Below are 19,336 nucleotides of genomic sequence, written 5' to 3'. Positions count from 1 at the left end.
TGACTGATAAATGGAAAAAGTTAAAAACTATTGCATTCTGCCCATGCATTCTTATTTCGGTTAGCTCAAAATGTTAACATATTTTCACATACATTGTTCATTGCATTCCACTATAAATATTTTTACCAGTGACTTGAAGTAGATGTGAGTTTCTGAACTGCAAAGTATTTATGTTTGGCATTAGGAATTAATTCAACAGAATACCTCTGGGATAAAGTTGATAAATTATCTCAGCTTCTTTACGCACATCATCAGAAATATTAGAAATGGTTTTTATACCAGAAGTGTTTCTCTCTAACACTAGCATGAAATTTGGTAGAAATGTATGCTGCAACATTTATTAGATGTACCCACCAGTGAATAGTTCTGAATATTCAAATGGGTGCTAGGAGAATAATGTGATGGATCATCATCCTGCACAAAAGGCATGAAAATATCATTCTGAATATACACCAACATTGTCATAATTGGCAGAATAGTGCACGTATACATTCAAGACCACTCTTTGTAAGAAAATAGCCCATTTTGTATAAAATATGCCCTGAAATCCATGTGTCTGCCTCTGATTACATAGACACTGCCACAAAAAATGGTGCTTGAAGTGATCAAAGATTTATTCCTATATGTCTGCTCGACACCTACCTTTTACTTGTAAGTTTTGATAAGAAATGCAATAAATCTGTTTTGTTTTCCTCAGCACATAGGAATTTCTTGCAGTTACCTGTATATTTCATCTGTGAACCTCTTTACCTCTTTTGATCGTCATCTTACTTTTAAACTGTCTGTCTTGGATAAATGCCATGCAGCTCCAATCCCACCAACATTTTTTTTGGTAATATAACCGTAACACATAAATGAATGCAAAACATTTTGGCCAGTTTGACAGTGAAGGAAAATACCTTTGGAGAGGCTTTTCATGTGCAATGTGAAAGGTTTCTGTCATAGTTTTGCTAACAACCCTAGGGTCCCAAATTTAAATGAGGTTCCCAAATTTGAACAAAACATATTTCTATGCTTTTGTCTTTGTCTTCTATCACTTGTGTGTAATTACAGAGTTCTGTGAATGGATACATCTTCAGTACATGCAGTAAAATAAGCTTAAACTGTGTATTATTGCTTTATATATTTGGCTTCTGTGTCATTGAAGATAATATAATCTGGTCCATATAAGAGCTACTGTTTGGCAGTTATCTTCAATCATGTTTTAATCATGTTAAGTTTGTGTAAAACCCTCCAAAGAGAACCACATGTGTCACCATGGTCTATGGACATGTCCAAAGAATGTATTTTTATAATACTGGTATTTGTAAGGATTCAATATCTTAAATGAGATTTGTGGTATTACAGATTATTTCACAATTTGTTGACTTGCTATTGATGTCAATGGCTATGTGTTTACGCCATTTCTTATCTTTCTGCATTGCAGGCCTGTACTCAGTCAAGCATATATTGTAAAATAAACATATATCAGGACTTCAATAAATAATATACATGTTCAGATAGTAGAAAATTTCTTTTCATTGCTTTTTACACCAAAATGACTCTAATATGCTATAGGGATGAACATCTGCTTCAAATGAAGCCAAAAGAGACAACTTCAGAGCACTTCAGGCTTTGTCCAAGGAAAAGCAGCTTCTCTGAAAGAAATCAGACTGCTTGAGTTGTCTTGGTTCAAGAGCTGGAGGGGCTTAGATGTCTCAGACAAGTCAATTCTAAATTGATCTCCTGAAGCTCCTCACAAAGGACATTTTCAAGAAGGGAGACGATATCTTGCCCCCAACCAGGGAATAATTGCCAGTGTTCTCTCTCTCGCTCTCTTTTTTGTTTCCAGTCACAGTAGTTTGGGGAGAAATACAAAAAGATTTTTTTAAAATATATATATTATTTTTATTAAGGGTTTCAAAAGTGTTACATAATTAAAATTGGGGAAGGGGAAAATTAAGGATAAAAGTGAGGAAAAAGGATAGGGGAAGTGGGGTAGAACTTTTAAGTATCAGCTGAGGAGAAAATAAATACATAAGAACTTCACAGTGTAAGCTGCTCCGAGTCCTTCAGGAGATGGAGTGGGGTATGAATAAAGTTTTATTATTATATTATTATTATTACTTACATTCATTGTCATTAGGGGCCCACGTGGGCTTTAAAGGTCATGTGGCTGGCATGACTGCATGGAGTGCTGTGACCTTCCCACCGGAGCGGTACCTATTCATCTACTCACATTTGCATGTTTTCGAACTGCTAGGTAGGCAGAACCTGGGGCTAACAGGGGGAACTCACCCTGCTCCCAGGATTCAAAGTGCCGACCTTTCAGTTAGCAAGTTCAGCAGCTCAGATGCGCCACCAGGTTTGTAAAATATTAGTTTTCCTTGCAGTGTAGATATGAAAAACAATTTCAGATGTTTCTTCATCAGAAGAGGGATTATTTATATACTATGCACTAGATCTAGTTGTTGTGCATGCCCTTTTCTAAAAAGTACGTACTCGTGTATAAGTCAAGAAATTAAGAAATCAGTCCCATCAAACTGGGTTGCCTTTCCACAGGTCAAAGTAAGTACTGTACCTTAACTCTGACCAAAAAAGGAGCCACTCCCTTCTCTGAATAGAGAGGCAAAATACGAGAGCTTAGTCCAGTGGTTCTCAACCTGGGGTCCCTAGATGTTTTTGGCCTTCAACTCCCAGAAATCTTAACAGCTGGTAAACTGGCTGGGATTTCTGGGAGTTGTAGGCCAAAAACATCTGGGGACCCCAGGTTGAGAACCACTGGCTTAGTCCATCCCAGGAAAACCTACTACCGGTATCTTCACTACAGCTTCTGGCCTGGGTAGGAAAATAATGGCAATGGCAGCTCTTTGGGACTACCCCTCAAAGGAAAATTAATACTGTAACTTCTATATAAAAAACAGAATGGCAAAAGGCCTTTTTGAATGCTTGAATGGGAAAATGGTGGCAGGGGCTTCTGACCCTTTGAAGCAGTGTTGTGTATTCCATGGAAGACTTACCAACAGTCATATCAAAATCCATCACTTTGGCCCCAAAACCTGTCCTCGACTTACACGTGAGGTCAACCTAACATGAGTATATATGGTACTTTCTATTTATGCACAAAATTGACATTTTCTTTGGGGGGGGTGTGATACTTTGGGGGAAAATTGATTCCTGGGGACCACAAAATAGCTCTATAGACTTTTAATATGCTTTCTTCCCTTTAAAAATGTATTAGGAGCACACATCGAATATATTTTATGAATTCCAAATGTTCTTAGAAGAATACATTTAGATGATCACTGATTTTCTTATAGAATACATAAAAAGTTACACCCTTCCTATTTTAGAATCATTAAGGAATATTGAGGGTAAGACATTTGTTTTCTTCAGTATATTAGTAGAATAGGTAGAATTAGTAAAACAAAACTGAGTGAACTAAGGGAAAATTATAATTTGAAAACACATGTAACTCATGTAAATGCCAATCAGAGCCTGTAAAAGAAAGCGAAGATTGGGCATTCAGTAAGCTTGTACAAGGAAAGAAAGTGTTAGCCAGATGGGCAACACATTATTAAAATAAAATGTCAATGATGTTAGGGTACAATATTTTAGAAAAGTTGTAGATGCTCGTCACATTAATAATCTGAAATTAAATCAAGCAAAAGCTCAGTGAATATGCATTGTCATGCAGTTCTAAATTGAAGAAAGTTGCATTGGGAGTACTTATAAAATTTCATTCTTTAAGAATCTTCTCAGCCACAGGCAAATAGGCAATTGCTTTAACTGTTCACCCATATATCGATGAGCAATTTTGCCATACCGCATAATTTTGTTTATAAGTCTTTTTAATTCAGCTAAAAGAAATTTCTTGCTTTATGCAGCATGGAGCTCATGTGCAATTAACCCATGAGAAAAACATGAAATTACTAAAGTTTTAATATTTTGGGCTTCTGTGTTCCCTTCATTTTCACTGTGGACCTAGGTCTTGTGTAAGCTCACCACATGCACAAATAACAAAAATAAACTGTTTTTGTCATAAGAGTTTAAATCAATTATCCTTGTCCTCTTTCTAGGTTACTGGAGCGAATATGAACATGGCTATATTATTTTGCACAGCATCTTAAATTGAAGGCATCATGTGACATAAAAATGAACAAAAGTGAAGTAAAATTGTTTTCTGCAGTGATAACAGAACCCCTAAATACCATTAAAATGGATTTAACCAAGTGTATATTGGTCCAGTTGTACAGTTTATGAATGGAAGCCAGTGTGTTTGCCAGAGGACAAGGAAACTGCCCAGATTCCCATTGGAGAGATAGGGCAGGATATAAATAAAGTATTATTATTATAGCTTCAGAAAACTTGGTGCTGCTAAATCACTTGTTTCAATGTTAGTAAGAAAAAGGAGTGTTATTATTGGGCCAGTTTAGTTCTCCATTTATGCTCAAAGCCAACAAGTCAAGGATAAGAGGGATTCTATTATTTTATATATTACCTATATTATTTATTGATATATATGTGATATTATTTTTATATATATTATTTAACAGACTAACATACTAATCTAAACAACTAGGAAGGTGTACCTGACAAAAACTGTTCAATATGCTATGTGACATTCCTAGATTCTCTGGGGTGGGTGGAAGGGCCAATCTTTGACTTCCGTCAAGTTGCTCTACCCCCAAAGCAGTAACAGATTAGCCAACAATCAAAACTGATGTTTGGCAGTCTATTTCTTGTTTTAGTTGGGAATGGAATAGTGTTTGGAGGTGTTCCTTCTTAACCGTGACATACTTCAGTTGACCATTTTGGTGGTGATTTTTGCCCCAAAACAAATTGTATTTGAGGGGAGGCTGGAGGCTTCAGAACATACTGATGGTCACAAAAGCTGCTTAAGCCTTGGGCTTTACCAAATCCTATCATGGCACAGTGGTAAATACTGTGATAAAACTGATTTAATGCTGTAAGATGCTAGAATGACTTGTATTTATTTGCCTTGTGTATGGGATTTAAAAAATAAACAATGATTGGTAACCACAAGAGTTTCTTTATCTTTGTGGCATTTTATTACCTTTACTGCTTTTCTTATCAGCAGTGATTCCGCCTGTTTAACAGTGTCTGTTTCTGCTAAACTACTTATTTCTAATTATAGATTACACTCTTTTGTATTATAGCTACCTAGAAGCTATGGAACGATATTGCTGCATTGAAATTTCTGCTTAATGACACTCATTTGTACCCCTTCTCTGTTGAGTAAAGTATTAATGTATTCTACTAGGCTAAAACAAGAATAAAAAATGCTCAGGTCTGGTAACTACAATAAGCGGGCCACTATTTTCCTCACAATAATAGAGTGAACTGCAGTTACATTGATTTAAAGCAGACTTCTCCATCCTGATGACCTCCAGATGTTGAGGTTAGAAAGAACTGTGGCCCAATATATCTGGAGGGTTGAACAAAATTGTTTTAAAGTCATAGGAATAAACAAGGATAAGCAACTATAGTAGAGAAGTGTTAGTCAATTTTTGCACATCCATTGCAGATTTCACCAGTCCATTCGTTCTTGCACATCTACACAGATGTCATGGTATGATGGCAAGAGTTGATCTTGGGGGCGTTTTGAGTATACCTTCTACTCCTGGGGCAATGATTGGAATGTTCTGGACATTTTGGGATTAAAAAAAAATGCTAACAAGAGTTTGGATATTAGGAGTCTTGGAAAGGGAGCTTTGATGGATCTGGGGCCTTGGAGCAATAAAAAGATGGTTCAGGCTTTCTGAAAGTTCACAGGGCAAACTTTCCCCATTCTGGTACAAACCATAACAGTCATTGCTGTGTTTATGGAGGAATATTCTGTCAGATGATAAAAAGGAGATTTTATCTAAACATTGAACTCAGTGAGGAAAGATGGGATACAAATGCAATAAACAAATAGAGAGAACATTCTAAAAATATGTGTTCTTCAACGGTGGAATGGGCTATTTTAGAAAGTTGTGGGTCCCTCCTTCATTAAATGTTTAAGTAGAGAATGACAGTGTGACACTGTGGTGAATCTTTCATTTCAATATGGTTCGTTGTAATTCACGATTTCCTGTTTCCACAGTAAGTTCAGAAATGTATCCCGTGTGGATATGGGAGCTGTAATGTCGTTCTTTGGAACCCAGAGGAATCCACAAAACAGTGGTATCTTTATAGGTCCGACCAAAAAGGCTTTTACCCCTCTAAACCTCTCCGTAGATGTTGGTCTTGACTGCATTATTGCTGTACATGGGTTGAAATGCATGGCCAGATTGTCAGTGTGAAAGGATCTGACTGAAATACAGTGTTTTTAATATACTCTTTGGCATCCAAATATATTACCATATTGGTTACATAATACTTTTAACCTACTTTGGGAGAGCAATCTTTTCTTCTGCTAAGGTATTTTCTTTGATGTGGTCTGGAGTTATTAGCTGTAGGCTTGTATTCAAGCTGGCTGGGAATGTCTTTGTGGCAGTTTAATAAAGACTGAGATCCCTAGTGATTAATAGGCCCAGACAAATAAATATCCCTAGATTGTTAAAGGGTAAAATGGCTTGAGAACTATAAATGCCTACCCAAATGTATGGCTAGAATAGGGATGATGTAGCTGTACTGAACAGCTGGAGCTGGCTTCTGTGGATGTGTTGCAAGCTTAATTTTGCCCATGGCACTTTGGAATATTAACTTTTATCCCATTTGGAAACGTTTAACAAGCATGTTGGTGACTCCAGTGACTTTGGACATAATTGTGCCTTTTATGATGGACAACTTTTATATCCCTGTTATGGCACCAGTGAAAAGAGCTATAGTTACTCAAAGGTGTAATTATTTCTAGGATTGGTACGGAAGATCTTTGGTATTCTGAATTTGAAAAGAGAATGTGACTTTCAAAGTGACCTAGGGAAAGACTGATTTGTTTGTAGAGGTGAATGTTTTGCATGTGTGTATACACTCTGAATGGACAAGATATATTTTTGTGGCTTCTTAGCATTGTGGGATTTAGTTCCTAAAGAGAAGGACATCCTAGTACTTGCTGTTGGTTTTTTTTTTTTTTTTTTTGCTAGTGCCTTCACATTGTTTCCCAAACATTCCCCGGCAGTCTTTTAACAATATCTTTATAATATAAGGACCAGAAGCCTTGGAGCCATATACATGCTGGTCTCTGTATGGCTAATTTGGGGCTGTAGTTTTTGCTTTTAGAGTTACTCCTCATAATGGAGTGACCCCACTCATTTCCTTGCAGCTCATCTTAGCTTAGCTCCCTAAATATCTGCTATTAGAAGTGGTTGGAAAAGAATAATCTCAATGTCGATCACACCCATTCACCAATAATTCCTAGTCCTGAGCAGCCAAGGAGTGAGATTTAAATCTCCTCATCTCTTTCCACTGAGTTATGTACAGGCAGTCCCCAAGTTATGAACAAGATAGGTTCTGTAGGTTTATTCTTAAGTTGAATTCATTTGTAAGTCAGAACAGGTACACACAAGCTTTGGAAATCATCAGGAAGGTTTAATGCCCCTGTAGTGTTTATTTTGCTGTCTGTGTCCCTGTTCAGAAGATTTCACCTCACTTTCTGTCCCTGTGATAATTGGATTTTGAAAAATTTGGCTTGTGGAAACAAGGATTGGGGATAAAGCTTCAGTGGAGACACCTTTTCCACATGATATCTCTTCCAGGAGTGAATTTCCCTTCCAAGGGGTAAATTTCTCTCACATCCTGTTTGTAAGTTGGATGTTTGTAACTCAGGGACTGCCTGTATTGAAGATCTTCCTGGACTCACATTGACACACCATAGCAGTATATCTCTATGGCAGAATTGGTGCTAGTGGGAAAAGGAAGAGGATCATGGGTGCTGTGACTGCAAAGGAAGTAAGACATTGAAGAAAAAGCTTCTTGGAACTGGCAGATTTTATTTTACATTCACCACCACTGTGTTCCTAAGAAAGGGTGGTAGCTAGCATAGTGCACCACCAGAATTTGAGTCTGTGGGTGCATTTACATCATTGCTTCTCAACCTGTGGGTTTCCAGGTGTTTTGACCACAACTCTCAGCCAGTTTACCAGCTGTTAGGATTTCTGGGAATTGTAGGCCAAAACATCTGGGGACCCAAAGGTTGGGAACCACTGATCTACACTGTAGAATTAATACAGTTTGACACCATTTTAACTGCCGTGACTCAATGCTGTGAAATGCTAGGAATAGTAGTTTGATGCGGCACTAGCACTCTTTGGCAGAGAAGGCTAAAGACCTTGTAAAACTACAACTCATTGCTCCATGGTAGTCAAAATGGTGTCAAACTCCATTTATTCTATCGTTTAGATGCACCCTGTGTGCCATACCACAGAGCTAAGGAATGGTATCCACTTGAATTGATGCCAGATGAGCACTTAAGAATGAAAGATTTGTTCACCCCTGATGTGTTGTTGTTTATTCGTTCATTTGCTTCTGACTCTTCATAACATCATGAACCAGTCCACACCAGAGCTCCCTGTTGGCCATCGCCACCCCTAGCTTCTTCAAGGTCAAGCCAGTCAACTTGAAGGATACCATCCATCCATCTTGCCCTGGGTCGGCCCCTCTTCTTTTTTCCTTCCATTTCCCCCAGCATGTGAAATCCCATTGTCTATAACAGTGGGCCCTTTTACTAGATGAATTCAGTGTTGAGTGAGAGGTTTGTAGAGATTTTTTGGGACTGCTCCCGGTTCCAGTTTTGAATAATTTAGCTTCCTGTATCTAAGACTTTGTGGTTCATTTCAAATAAGTTACTCTATGATTGCTCTGTTTAGCATCAGCTATATTAAAGATGGTGCTTTTTAAATGTTAGTAGAAGTAGAAATGGGGAACCACAAAAAGAGATTCCAGTTGCCATGGCAACTGTGCACCTGAGAAATTACTCTGCTTCCTTACTACTGTGAAGCTAGGAGAAAAAATTATTTCATGACTTGTTAATGTGACAGTTGTGATAGAGACTACAAAGGATCCGTTTATTCTAAATGTATAGAATGGTTGCTTCTCTTTTGCTACAAGAATAGCAACCTTACAAATGATAAATATGTGACGTTAATATAAATACTATGCTGTCAGGCCTTCCAATCACTATAAGTCATTTATGTAAAGCTGCATTAATAAAACCTACCCATAAAAATTATGAGGCTTGTCCCCTTGATAATTGTTAAATGTGAGAAATCAGGGTTCTCTTAGTGATAGAATGAAACAAAAAATCCCAAACAGTTTGATTGACTCATGCAGCAATTAGCTGCTTAAAAGTACTTCATTCACTTCAGGTCTAGCAGAAATGTTAGCCATCTAACCACAATGCCTTTCTTTAGAATGGAAGTTCTTGTATATTCATCCCTTCACATAACATTATAAATGAGGGTGAATTTTACAAAGTGGTTGAAGGAAACAATGTTGGCCCTGTGATGCAGAAATGTCAAATGCCTTCATTACCACACTGGCTGGTAGAGGTTTGTGGTCATCTGGTTAATTTTGCTCTGGAAATAGTAGCTCTGTCACGCAACAGAAGAGTCGCTGGACAAGCAATTCCTTGTTGCCGCTTACCTCCACCTCTGTTGGAAAATTAAAGTCCAAAATACTATCCCATAATTATTGTTCTATTAATTTCTAAGGTCTTACAATAGTAAAGAAAAATGCTAGAGACCACCAGATGTCTTTTCAAACAATGAGATGTTCTCCCATTCTGATTTAAGTGGCTCTTTTTCTCTTGTTATTATTCATCATAATCATTTGAGAAAAAGAAATGATAAATGGATTGAGCAGACACATCTTGGAACTATCTTGTCCCCTTCTATACTGCCATATAAAATCCAGATTATCTGCTTTGAACTGAATTATATGGCAGTGTAGATTCATATAACCCAGTTCAAAGTAGATAATGTAGATTATCTGCTTTGATAATATGGGTTATATGACAGTGTAGGAGGGCCCCTTGACAATTAACTGTGTTTCTTTTCTTCACAGGCCTCCAGAGCTAGCATCAAAGTACGCGAACATCTCAGAAGGGGTTTGCAAGCCTGGGTATGCATCTGCACTTATGACTTCCATTTTCCCAAAGTAAGTACTTGTTCTGTCAGATTTTGCTTTATAATCTTTCTTTTATACTTCAATATTTATCTAGGTTGTGCCACATCTTTGACGATAAGTCATAATTTACTGTCATCACTTAAATAGATTCTAGCGTGTGTGGTTTTTTTAGTGAATAGGAAAGGATATGGGTGTGATGAACACGGTTCAATGAGGAAATAAACTCTTTAGATCGGGAAATGAACATAAAAAGTAAGTATAATATTATTTTCTTTCTCAAAGCAACTTTCAATGAAACCACAATTCAGCCAGCATGTTTTGAGACACTTCAAGCGTCACTATTTAATTTCTGAGAGAAATTGGCTTATTTAATATCTAAAACTGTGCCTTAGAACTGGAATGACTAGCATCAATCTCTGTAAAATGAATGCAAACTATGCTCGTTCCTATATTCATGTATCATGCTTGTTTTGTTTATAAAAATATGTTTACCATCTTCTACAGTCTTTAATAAAAGCATCTGTGCCTGAATATTCATGTAGTGTTACTCCTCTTCCTGTTTCCTTTTCTTATATTCCTCATCCTTTTAGATTACAAATTGCAGTTGCAGAATTAAACTGCCTAGTACATTATAGCTTCTTAAAAAGCATATTGACTTGATTATTTAGATAATGATGATGGTATTTATTTATATTCCATTTCCCCCCAAAATTGGGACCCAAGCGGCCACTTGGGACTCAAAGCAGCTTAAAAGTATCAGCAGCTCAATGTGTGAATTGATTTGGTTGAAAAGTGTTGGAAGTGACAGAAAAAATATTTCTGTGGCATTTTATATGATTTCGTATCTACAAATCACTCTTTGATGTAGCCATCATTGAAATTTATGTGTCTAATTCAGGGAGGGAGGGAAAGGGAAGGAATCAAGGATTCACCTGCTTATAAAGAAAGCCAAGCTTCAAATTGGCACACACATGTGTTTTATGCTGAAGTATCTTTAAATACATAAATAGCAGCACATGAGGGAATTCGAAACAAAACACAAGGAAATATTGAATGAGTTATGTCTGAAATAAGATAGATGCTTAATGACCTTGCTGCGTTCTTGTTGTTCACTAAAATATTTTTGACTTGGAAGCCTTGAGTTGTCTATGAGCTTCATTCCCCAATAGCTTTTGGCTTTTCTGTGAGAGAATGGTCTGTTTTTTGTGTTTTAACCAAGAGCTTTAGTCCTTTAGTAAAAGTAACCTGGGATGTTAGGTAGTGCTTTTTGGGCTACCCGATGTGGCGGACCAGCAATTTCCCCCTAATGTACCAGGGACACATTTGTGCATTGGTTACATTTGTTTGTTTCTTCCCCAGAAGCTTGCTAGGGAACAGCCAATGGCTCAGGGACCAGCAGTGATCTAGGGACCACCATTTTGAGTAGCGCTAGTGTAAACCCTTTTTTCAGAAGTAGAAGGATTTTCTGCTTAGAAACAGGTTGTGGTTACCTGAAGTATTCCAGTGCAAGGATTGCAAAGGATTTGAGGGTGAAATTTCATGAGACTTAAGGGCTATACTGTGTGAAAAGTCCCAGTCCACTGTAAGTGATCAAGAAACAATGTTCATATCTAAGAATCAGAAGAAGGTGTTTTCTTTCTAATTTTGACTGCGATATTAACATTTGATTGGGATAGATTTAACTTTCTGTTTCTCTCACCTCATTTCTCTCCTTGACTTGGGGTAGCAACTCTGCTTCATAAAATAGGTTTTTTTCTCCTTTATTAAAAAAAGACTTAAGCAGAGGAATAAGCTCACACTGGCTATAATGAATGTCATGCCCATTTGGCAGGCTGCCGCATATTCAAATATGGCAAATTTTTAATTTCTTCATGTAAGTTGTTTCTGTGATATGTACTGTAAGAGTGCTCCAGTGTGGGTGTGACGTCTCTTCTTGATGATAGACGGATGTGTGGTAGACAAAATGCACAAGACTGAGATCTCTAGTAGGGCCCCAGTACATATGGAGCTATTGTGTGCTGTGCCAATTTCAATTATTTAATTTTCAAATCTATTATATGTATGATCGGATCAACTTAGTATTAAACAGCAAAGTATTACAAAATGATGTTTTTTCCCTTATCCTTAGGCTTGTAATCATGTGCTTCTGGCACTTGAACCCCCACCCTCACGCCAGCTCATCTTCAACAAGTATTTTTTTAAAAAACATGAGATGACAGGTCTGTTGCTGTAAAGCCCTTGTTAAGTTCAAAGGCTCCAGTTGTCCTTGCAGATTAATTCAACAATTCTCCACTGAGCAAGCACTATCTGTTTTTACTAGTAATTCTTTTGGCTGAAGTGAAAACTTCAACTTAGTATTTTTGATTTTCTTCCCAAAGCCTTACAAGGGGATGATGCACCCATTTAGGAGCCACTCTGATTTAGTAATTAACTGGATGACATGCTGCATGATCTTTTTTTGTTCTACTCTCTTCTATGATTGTTTTGTATCCTGTGCCTTTCTGGCTTTTGCAGAGTAGCTTGGGAAGGATTGAATTAACACTTAACGCTACCCTTAGTCCTTATTGAACCATGCTCTGATTTAAGTGCTAGCAAGAGAGCCAGAATGTGAAATCCTATCTTCCCTTGGTTCAATGCATTTCTTGAGAGTTATCTATATATATAAAAGGATAAAAAAAATTCAGCCTAGGACAAAACAACAAACTACACATCCCAGAAACACTAAACTTGGAACACAACCCCTCATCCATGCCTCAACAAAAAGCAAAGAAAAATAAAGTCCTAATTAGAGGGAGATTAATAATTGTTTTGCCAGTTACAATTGCTGCCAATTACAAGGCTAAACTCTGCCCATTTCATCTCTTAGCAACCTACTCAGCCCAGGGGACAGGCACAGTTAGGCCTCAGGCCTCTTCCCCACTGCCTATAAAATACAGATTGTCTAATTTGCACTGGATTATATGGCAGTGTAGACTCAAGGCCCTTCCACACAGCTATATTACCGATTTATAATCTTATATTATCTGCTTTGAACTGGATTATCTTGAGTCCACACTGCCAGATAATTCACTTCAGTGTGCATTTTATACAGCTGTGTAGAAGGGGCCTCATATAATCCAGTTCTAAGCAGATAATATAAGATTATAAATATACAGTAGAGTCTCACTTATCCAACATAAACAGGCCAGCAGAACATTGGATAAGTGAATATGTTGGATAATAAGAAGGGATTCAGGAAAAGCCGATTAAACATCAAATTAGGTAATGATTATACAAATTAAGCACCAAAAATCATGTTATACAACAAATTGGACAGAAAAAGTAGTTCAATGCTCAGTAATGCTATGTTGTAATTACTGTATTTACAAATTTAGCACCAAAATATCACAATGAATTTAAAACATTGACTACAAAAACATTGACTACCAAAAGGCAGACTGCATTGGATAATCCAGAACACTGGATAAGCGAATGTTGGATAAGTGAGATTCTACTGTAATATGAAATAATTACTGTGGTAATCCAGTCCAACCCAATTCTGCCATGGAGGACACAATCCAAGCTTGCCCAACAGATGGCCACCCAGCCTCTCAATAATAATAATAATAATAATAATAATAATAATAATAATAATAATAATAATAATAAAAGGCCACCCTGCTGGGATCTTCACGCATCATCCAAAAATACATCACACAGTCCTAGACACTTGGGAAGTGTTCGACTTGTGATTTTGTGATACGAAATCTGGCATGTCTATCTTGTTTGCTGTGTCATACTTACAACAACAATAATAATAATAATCATCATCATCATCATCATCATCATCATCATCATCATCATCATCATCCGAAAATACATCACACAGTCCTAGACACTTGGGAAGTGTTCGACTTGTGATTTTGTGATACGAAATCCAGCATGTCTATCTTGTTTGCTGTGTCATACTTACAATAATATCATACAATCATAAGGTTAGGAGACACCCCTAAGGATCATCCAGTTTAACTTCCTTCTACCATGCAGGACGACACAAACCAAGCACTCCTGACAGATGGCCATCCAAGATCTGCACAGTAATAATACAAATCGAACCGTAGAATCAGACAGTTAGGAGAGACCCCTAAAGGCCATCCAGTCCAACCCAACTCTGCCATTGGATGATACAATCCAAGCACTCCCAACAGATGGCCAGCCAGCCTCTCAATAATAATAATAATAATAATAATAATAATAATTCAATGAGATGCTGCAGAAAGGAAGTATCAGTGAATGGCTAACAACTGGAAGAACATACCTGATACAAAAGGATCCAGCAAAAGGAGCAGCACCAGGAAACTACAGGCCAATAACGTGTCTGCCCACTATGTTTAAACTACTGACTGGCATCATAGCTGACAGAATTCAAGACTATCTTGAAGAAAAAAACATCTTGCCAGATGAACAGAAAGGCAACAAACGGAAAAGCAGGGGCACAAAAGACCAGTTATTGATTGACAAAATGATTCTGGAGAACTGTAAGAGCCGAAAAGCTAATCTTCACATGATGTGGATTGACTACAAAAAGGCCTTTGACTCACTCCCACACAGCTGGATCATCAAGTGCCTGGACGCCATCGGGATTAGTAAAAACGTTGGCACCTTCATTGAAAACATGATGCAGCACTGGAAAACTGAACTGTTTGTTGGAAATGAAAGCTATGGACTTGTCAACATCAGAAGAGGAATTTTCCAGGGAGATTCATTGTCCCCTCTGCTTTTCATTATTGCCATGATCCCTCTGTCAACAATCTTACAAAAAACAAATCTCGGCTACCAAACATCTAAGAATTCTCACAAAATTTCACATTTGATGTACATGGATGACCTGAAGCTATATGGGAAAACGCAAACTGAAATCCAGTCTCTGACCAACACTGTCCGAATTTTTAGCACTGATATCAACATGGAGTTTGGTTTGGACAAATGTTCGACAGTGGCATTGAAGAAGGGAAAAATCATTGAAAGTGAGGGCATAAATATGCCCAATGGCCAAACAATAAAGTGTCACCAGCCAGAGGCCTATAAATATCTGGGCATATTACAGCTGGACAACATCAAGCATGAACATGTGAAGACTGTGGTCAGCAAAGAATACACACAAAGGGTCAGAAAAATTCTCAAAAGCAAGCTCAATGGAGGCAACACCATCAAGGCCATAAACACCTGGGCCATACCTGTCATAAGATATACTGCTGGCATTATAAATTGGACACAGGTGGAACTGGACAATTTGGACAGAAAAACAAGAAAACTCATGACCATTCATCATTCACTGCACCCTCGCAGTAATGTTGACCGGCTATATCTGCCTAGAAGATCAGGTGGCAGAGGACTCTTACAAGTAAAACAAGCAGTCAAAGAAGAAGAACATGCCCTGGCAGAATATGTAAAGCAAAGTGAAGAACCTGCTTTGATTGAAGTCAAAAATCAGAAACTCCTCAAAACACAACAGACAGAAAACCAGTACAAGAAAACTGCACTACAAACTAGAGCTGACAGCTGGCACAACAAAACACTGTATGGAAAGTTCCTTGAAAAAATTGAAGGAAAAGCTGATAAGGAGAAGACCTGGCTCTGGCTCACGAATGGGACCCTGAAGAAGGAGACAGAAGGCCTAATCCTTGCAGCCCAGGAGCAAGCCATCAGAACAAATGCAATTAAGGCCAAGATCGAAAAATCAGCTGATGACCCAAAATGCAGACTGTGCAAGGAAGCTGACGAAACCATTGATCATATCCTCAGCTGCTGTAAGAAAATTGCACAGACAGACTACAAACAGAGGCACAACTGTGTGGCCCAAATGATCCAGGGAACTTATGCCTCAAGTGCCACCTCCCAGCAGCAAAGAACTGGTGGGATCACAAACCAGCAAAGGTCGTGGAAAATGAACACGCAAAGATACTGTGGGACTTCCGAATCCAGACTGACAAAGTTCTGGAACACAACACACCAGACATCACAGTTGTGGAAAAGAACAAGGTTTGGATCATTGATGTTGCCATCCCAGGTGACAGTCGCATTATTGACGAAAAACAACAGGAAAAACTCAGCTGCTATCAGGACCTCAAGATTGAACTTCAAAGACTCTGGCAGAAACCAGTGCAGGTGGTCCCGGTGGTGATGGGCACACTGGGTGCCGTGCCAAAAGATCTCAGCCGGCATTTGGAAACAATAGACATTGACAAAATTACAATCTGCCAACTGCAAAAGGCCACCCTGCTGGGATCTGCACGCATCATCCGAAAATACATCACACAGTCCTAGACACTTGGGAAGTGTTCGACTTGTGGTTTTGTGAAACGAAATCCAGCATGTCTATCTTGTTTACTGTGTCATACAACGTCGCTGTGTCAATAATAATAATAATAATAATAATAATAATAATAATATCATACAATCCTAAGGTTAGCAGATACCCCTAAGGATCATCCAGTTCAACTTCCTTATATCATGCAGGAGAACACAATCCAACCACTCCTGACAGATGGCCATCCAATATCTGCACAATAATAATACACATCGAATCATAGCATCAGACAGTTAGGAGACACCTCTAAAGACCATCCAGTCCAACCCAATTCTGCCATGCAGGACACAATCCAAGCACTCCCAACAGATGCCAGCCTACCCAGCCTCTCAATACTACTACTAATAATAATAATAATAATAATAATAATAATAATAATAATAATAATAATAACAACAACAACAACATACAATCCTAAGGTTTGGAGTGACCCCTAAGGATCATCCAGATCAACTTCCTTCTACCATGCAGGAGGACACAATCCAAGCACCCCTGACAGATGGCCATCCAGCCTCTACATAATAATAATGATGATGAAGATGATAGTAATAATAATAATAATAATAATAATAATAGCATAGAATCCAAGAGTTTGGAGAGACCCCTAAGGGCCATCCAGCCCAACCGTTTCTACTATGCAGCAGGACACAATCCAAGCATTCACAACACATGGACAACGTATAAATACTATACAATACTACACAGGGACATAGACCCCCTCTACCCTCACCACTTTCACAGTACACAAACAACCAAATGCATACTAAACATAAAGACAACCATATAACAGACATTGAATATCACCACTACCTCAACAAGTTCTCACCAACACCACCAGACAACGCCACAGCAATGCGTGGCCGGGCACAGCTAGTAGTTTTATAAGCGCTTTCAGTCCATAGAAGTAGAAAACGAGAAAAAACCTTTTAATGGGCCAATTAATTGTTAAAATTCCAGATATAGACTTATAAGTCAGGTACAATTCTCCATTTAGAATGATTAAAGCTAAACAAATTGATATTGCTGTTCATTGCTCTATCATTTATCTTCATTTTCTATTTTAGTCATTATTAAGCAGTGTTAGCCAGTTCTTTAATATCAAGATGGAAGAAATCCAACTGCATGGTTAAGTACAGTAGTTTACACAGCCATCACTGTTAAGGCTTCACATTGTGTAAATATTATTCATGAAAAAGGTAGTAAATGAAGAGGGAAAATTAGTTTCCTTAGAAATGAAGAAGTCAGATATGTCTTTATTTCAAACAGCATTTAAACCCCACAAAACCCTTTAGAAGCAAAGTCTGCAAAAAGCAAAGCAGAAAATGTTATTGTAAAGTTGGATGTTCATTTTGAAAGACTACTAGAGTGATCTAAAATCAGCCATTTGTGGCACATGCAGATGGCCCTTTAGATTAACATACTCCAACAGTTTATGTTATGACCTTTATTATACCCATGTGCAAGAAGGGTTCTAAATATAATCCTTTCAATGATCATCACTGCATGAGCTTATTATCTATACTTAAGAAAGTTTCTGCCTGCTTTCTGAGTTGACCATGATGTTCAATGGGAAGAATACATTGGTGATCCAAGCTTGGTATTGGCTTACATTTATTTGTTTATTTATTTATTTCAATCATTTATACCCCGCCCTTCTTACCCGAGGGGACTCAGGGCGGCTTACAATTGGCAATTGATGCCGTTACACTGATATACAATGAACTAAGACGTTAAAACAGTTAAAACAGTCATAAAATACAATATACAAAGTTTAAAACAATGCAAAGTGCCCATGCCATTCCTTATGTACCAGACCTTATGCGAGAGCCGTAATTCAGACCGCGTCGAAGCCAACACATGCTTATTCTTCGAATGCCTGTGTACATAGCCAGGTCTTCAGTTTTTTTCTGAACCCCAAAAGGGATGGGGCCTGCCGAATGTCACTGGGGAGGGAGTTCCACAGCTGGGGAGCCACCACCGAGAAGGCCCTGTCTCTCGTCCCCACCAGCCGTGCCTGTGAGGCAGGTGGGAACGAGAACAGGGCCTCTCAAGATGATCTTAAGGTTCTCATGGGCTCATAGGGGAAGATACATTCGGACAGGTAAATTGGACCAGAACCGTTTAGGGCTATGTAGGCCAAGACCAGCACTTTGAATTGGGCTCGGTAGCATATCGGCAACCAGTGGAGCTGGCTTAACAAGGGAGTAGTACGCTCCCTGTATGTCGCCCCAGTTAACAATCTGCCTGCCACCCGTTGTACTAGTTGGAGCTTCCGGGCCATCTTCAAAGGCAGCCCCATGTAGAGCGCGTTGCAGTAATCCAACCGGGATGTGACCAGAGCGTGGACCACTGTGGCCAAGTCAGACTTCCCAAGGTACGGGCGCAGCTGGCGCAAAAGTCTGAGTTGTGTGAAGGCTCCCCTGGCCACCGCTGAGACCTGGGGTTCCAGACTCAGCGATGAATCCAGGAGAACCCCCAGACTACGAACCTGTGTCTTCAGGGGGAGTGTGACCCCGTCCAACACAGGCTGTAACCCTATACCCTGTTCAGCCTTACGACTGACCAGGAGGACCTCTGTCTTGTCTGGATTCAATTTCAATTTGTTAGCCCTCATCCAGTCCGACACAGCAGCCAGACACCGGTTCAGGACCTGAACAGCCTCCTTAGTGACAGGTGGAAAGGAGTGACAGAGCTGGACATCATCTGCGTACAGATGACACCGGACCCCGAAACTCCGGATGATCTCTCCCAGCGGCTTCATGTATATGTTGAACAACATGGTAGAAGAAAGAGCAATCTTTTCTAAAATAATCTTTACTGATCTTAAATTTGCATTTTACTTAATGCCTCATGACAGAGCAAATTAGATCTGTACTTTAGTAATAATGATGTAATTTTTGTAACGTAAAACCAAATAATATCACTCAAGAACACTAT

General features: G+C 38.6%; 1 protein-coding gene across 9 annotated transcripts in view; it reads left to right on the top strand.

Annotated features, from left to right (window-relative positions):
- Window positions 1-19,336, top strand: part of st3gal3 (ST3 beta-galactoside alpha-2,3-sialyltransferase 3) — a 303,637-nt gene that overhangs the window by 112,379 nt on the left and 171,922 nt on the right. For all 9 annotated transcript variants that reach the window (XM_003220200.4, XM_003220201.4, XM_062979659.1 and 6 more), the window contains one exon: window positions 9,988-10,080. In XM_003220200.4, coding sequence (XP_003220248.1) covers window positions 9,988-10,080 — 93 coding nt within the window. The remainder of the gene's footprint in view (window positions 1-9,987; window positions 10,081-19,336) is intronic.

Source organism: Anolis carolinensis, chromosome 4 (genome assembly GCF_035594765.1).
Source record: "Anolis carolinensis isolate JA03-04 chromosome 4, rAnoCar3.1.pri, whole genome shotgun sequence".
Classification (NCBI taxonomy): Eukaryota; Metazoa; Chordata; class Lepidosauria; order Squamata; family Dactyloidae; genus Anolis; species Anolis carolinensis.
The sequence above is the reverse complement of the archived record's forward strand: the minus strand, read 5'-3'. Positions and strand labels throughout refer to the sequence as shown.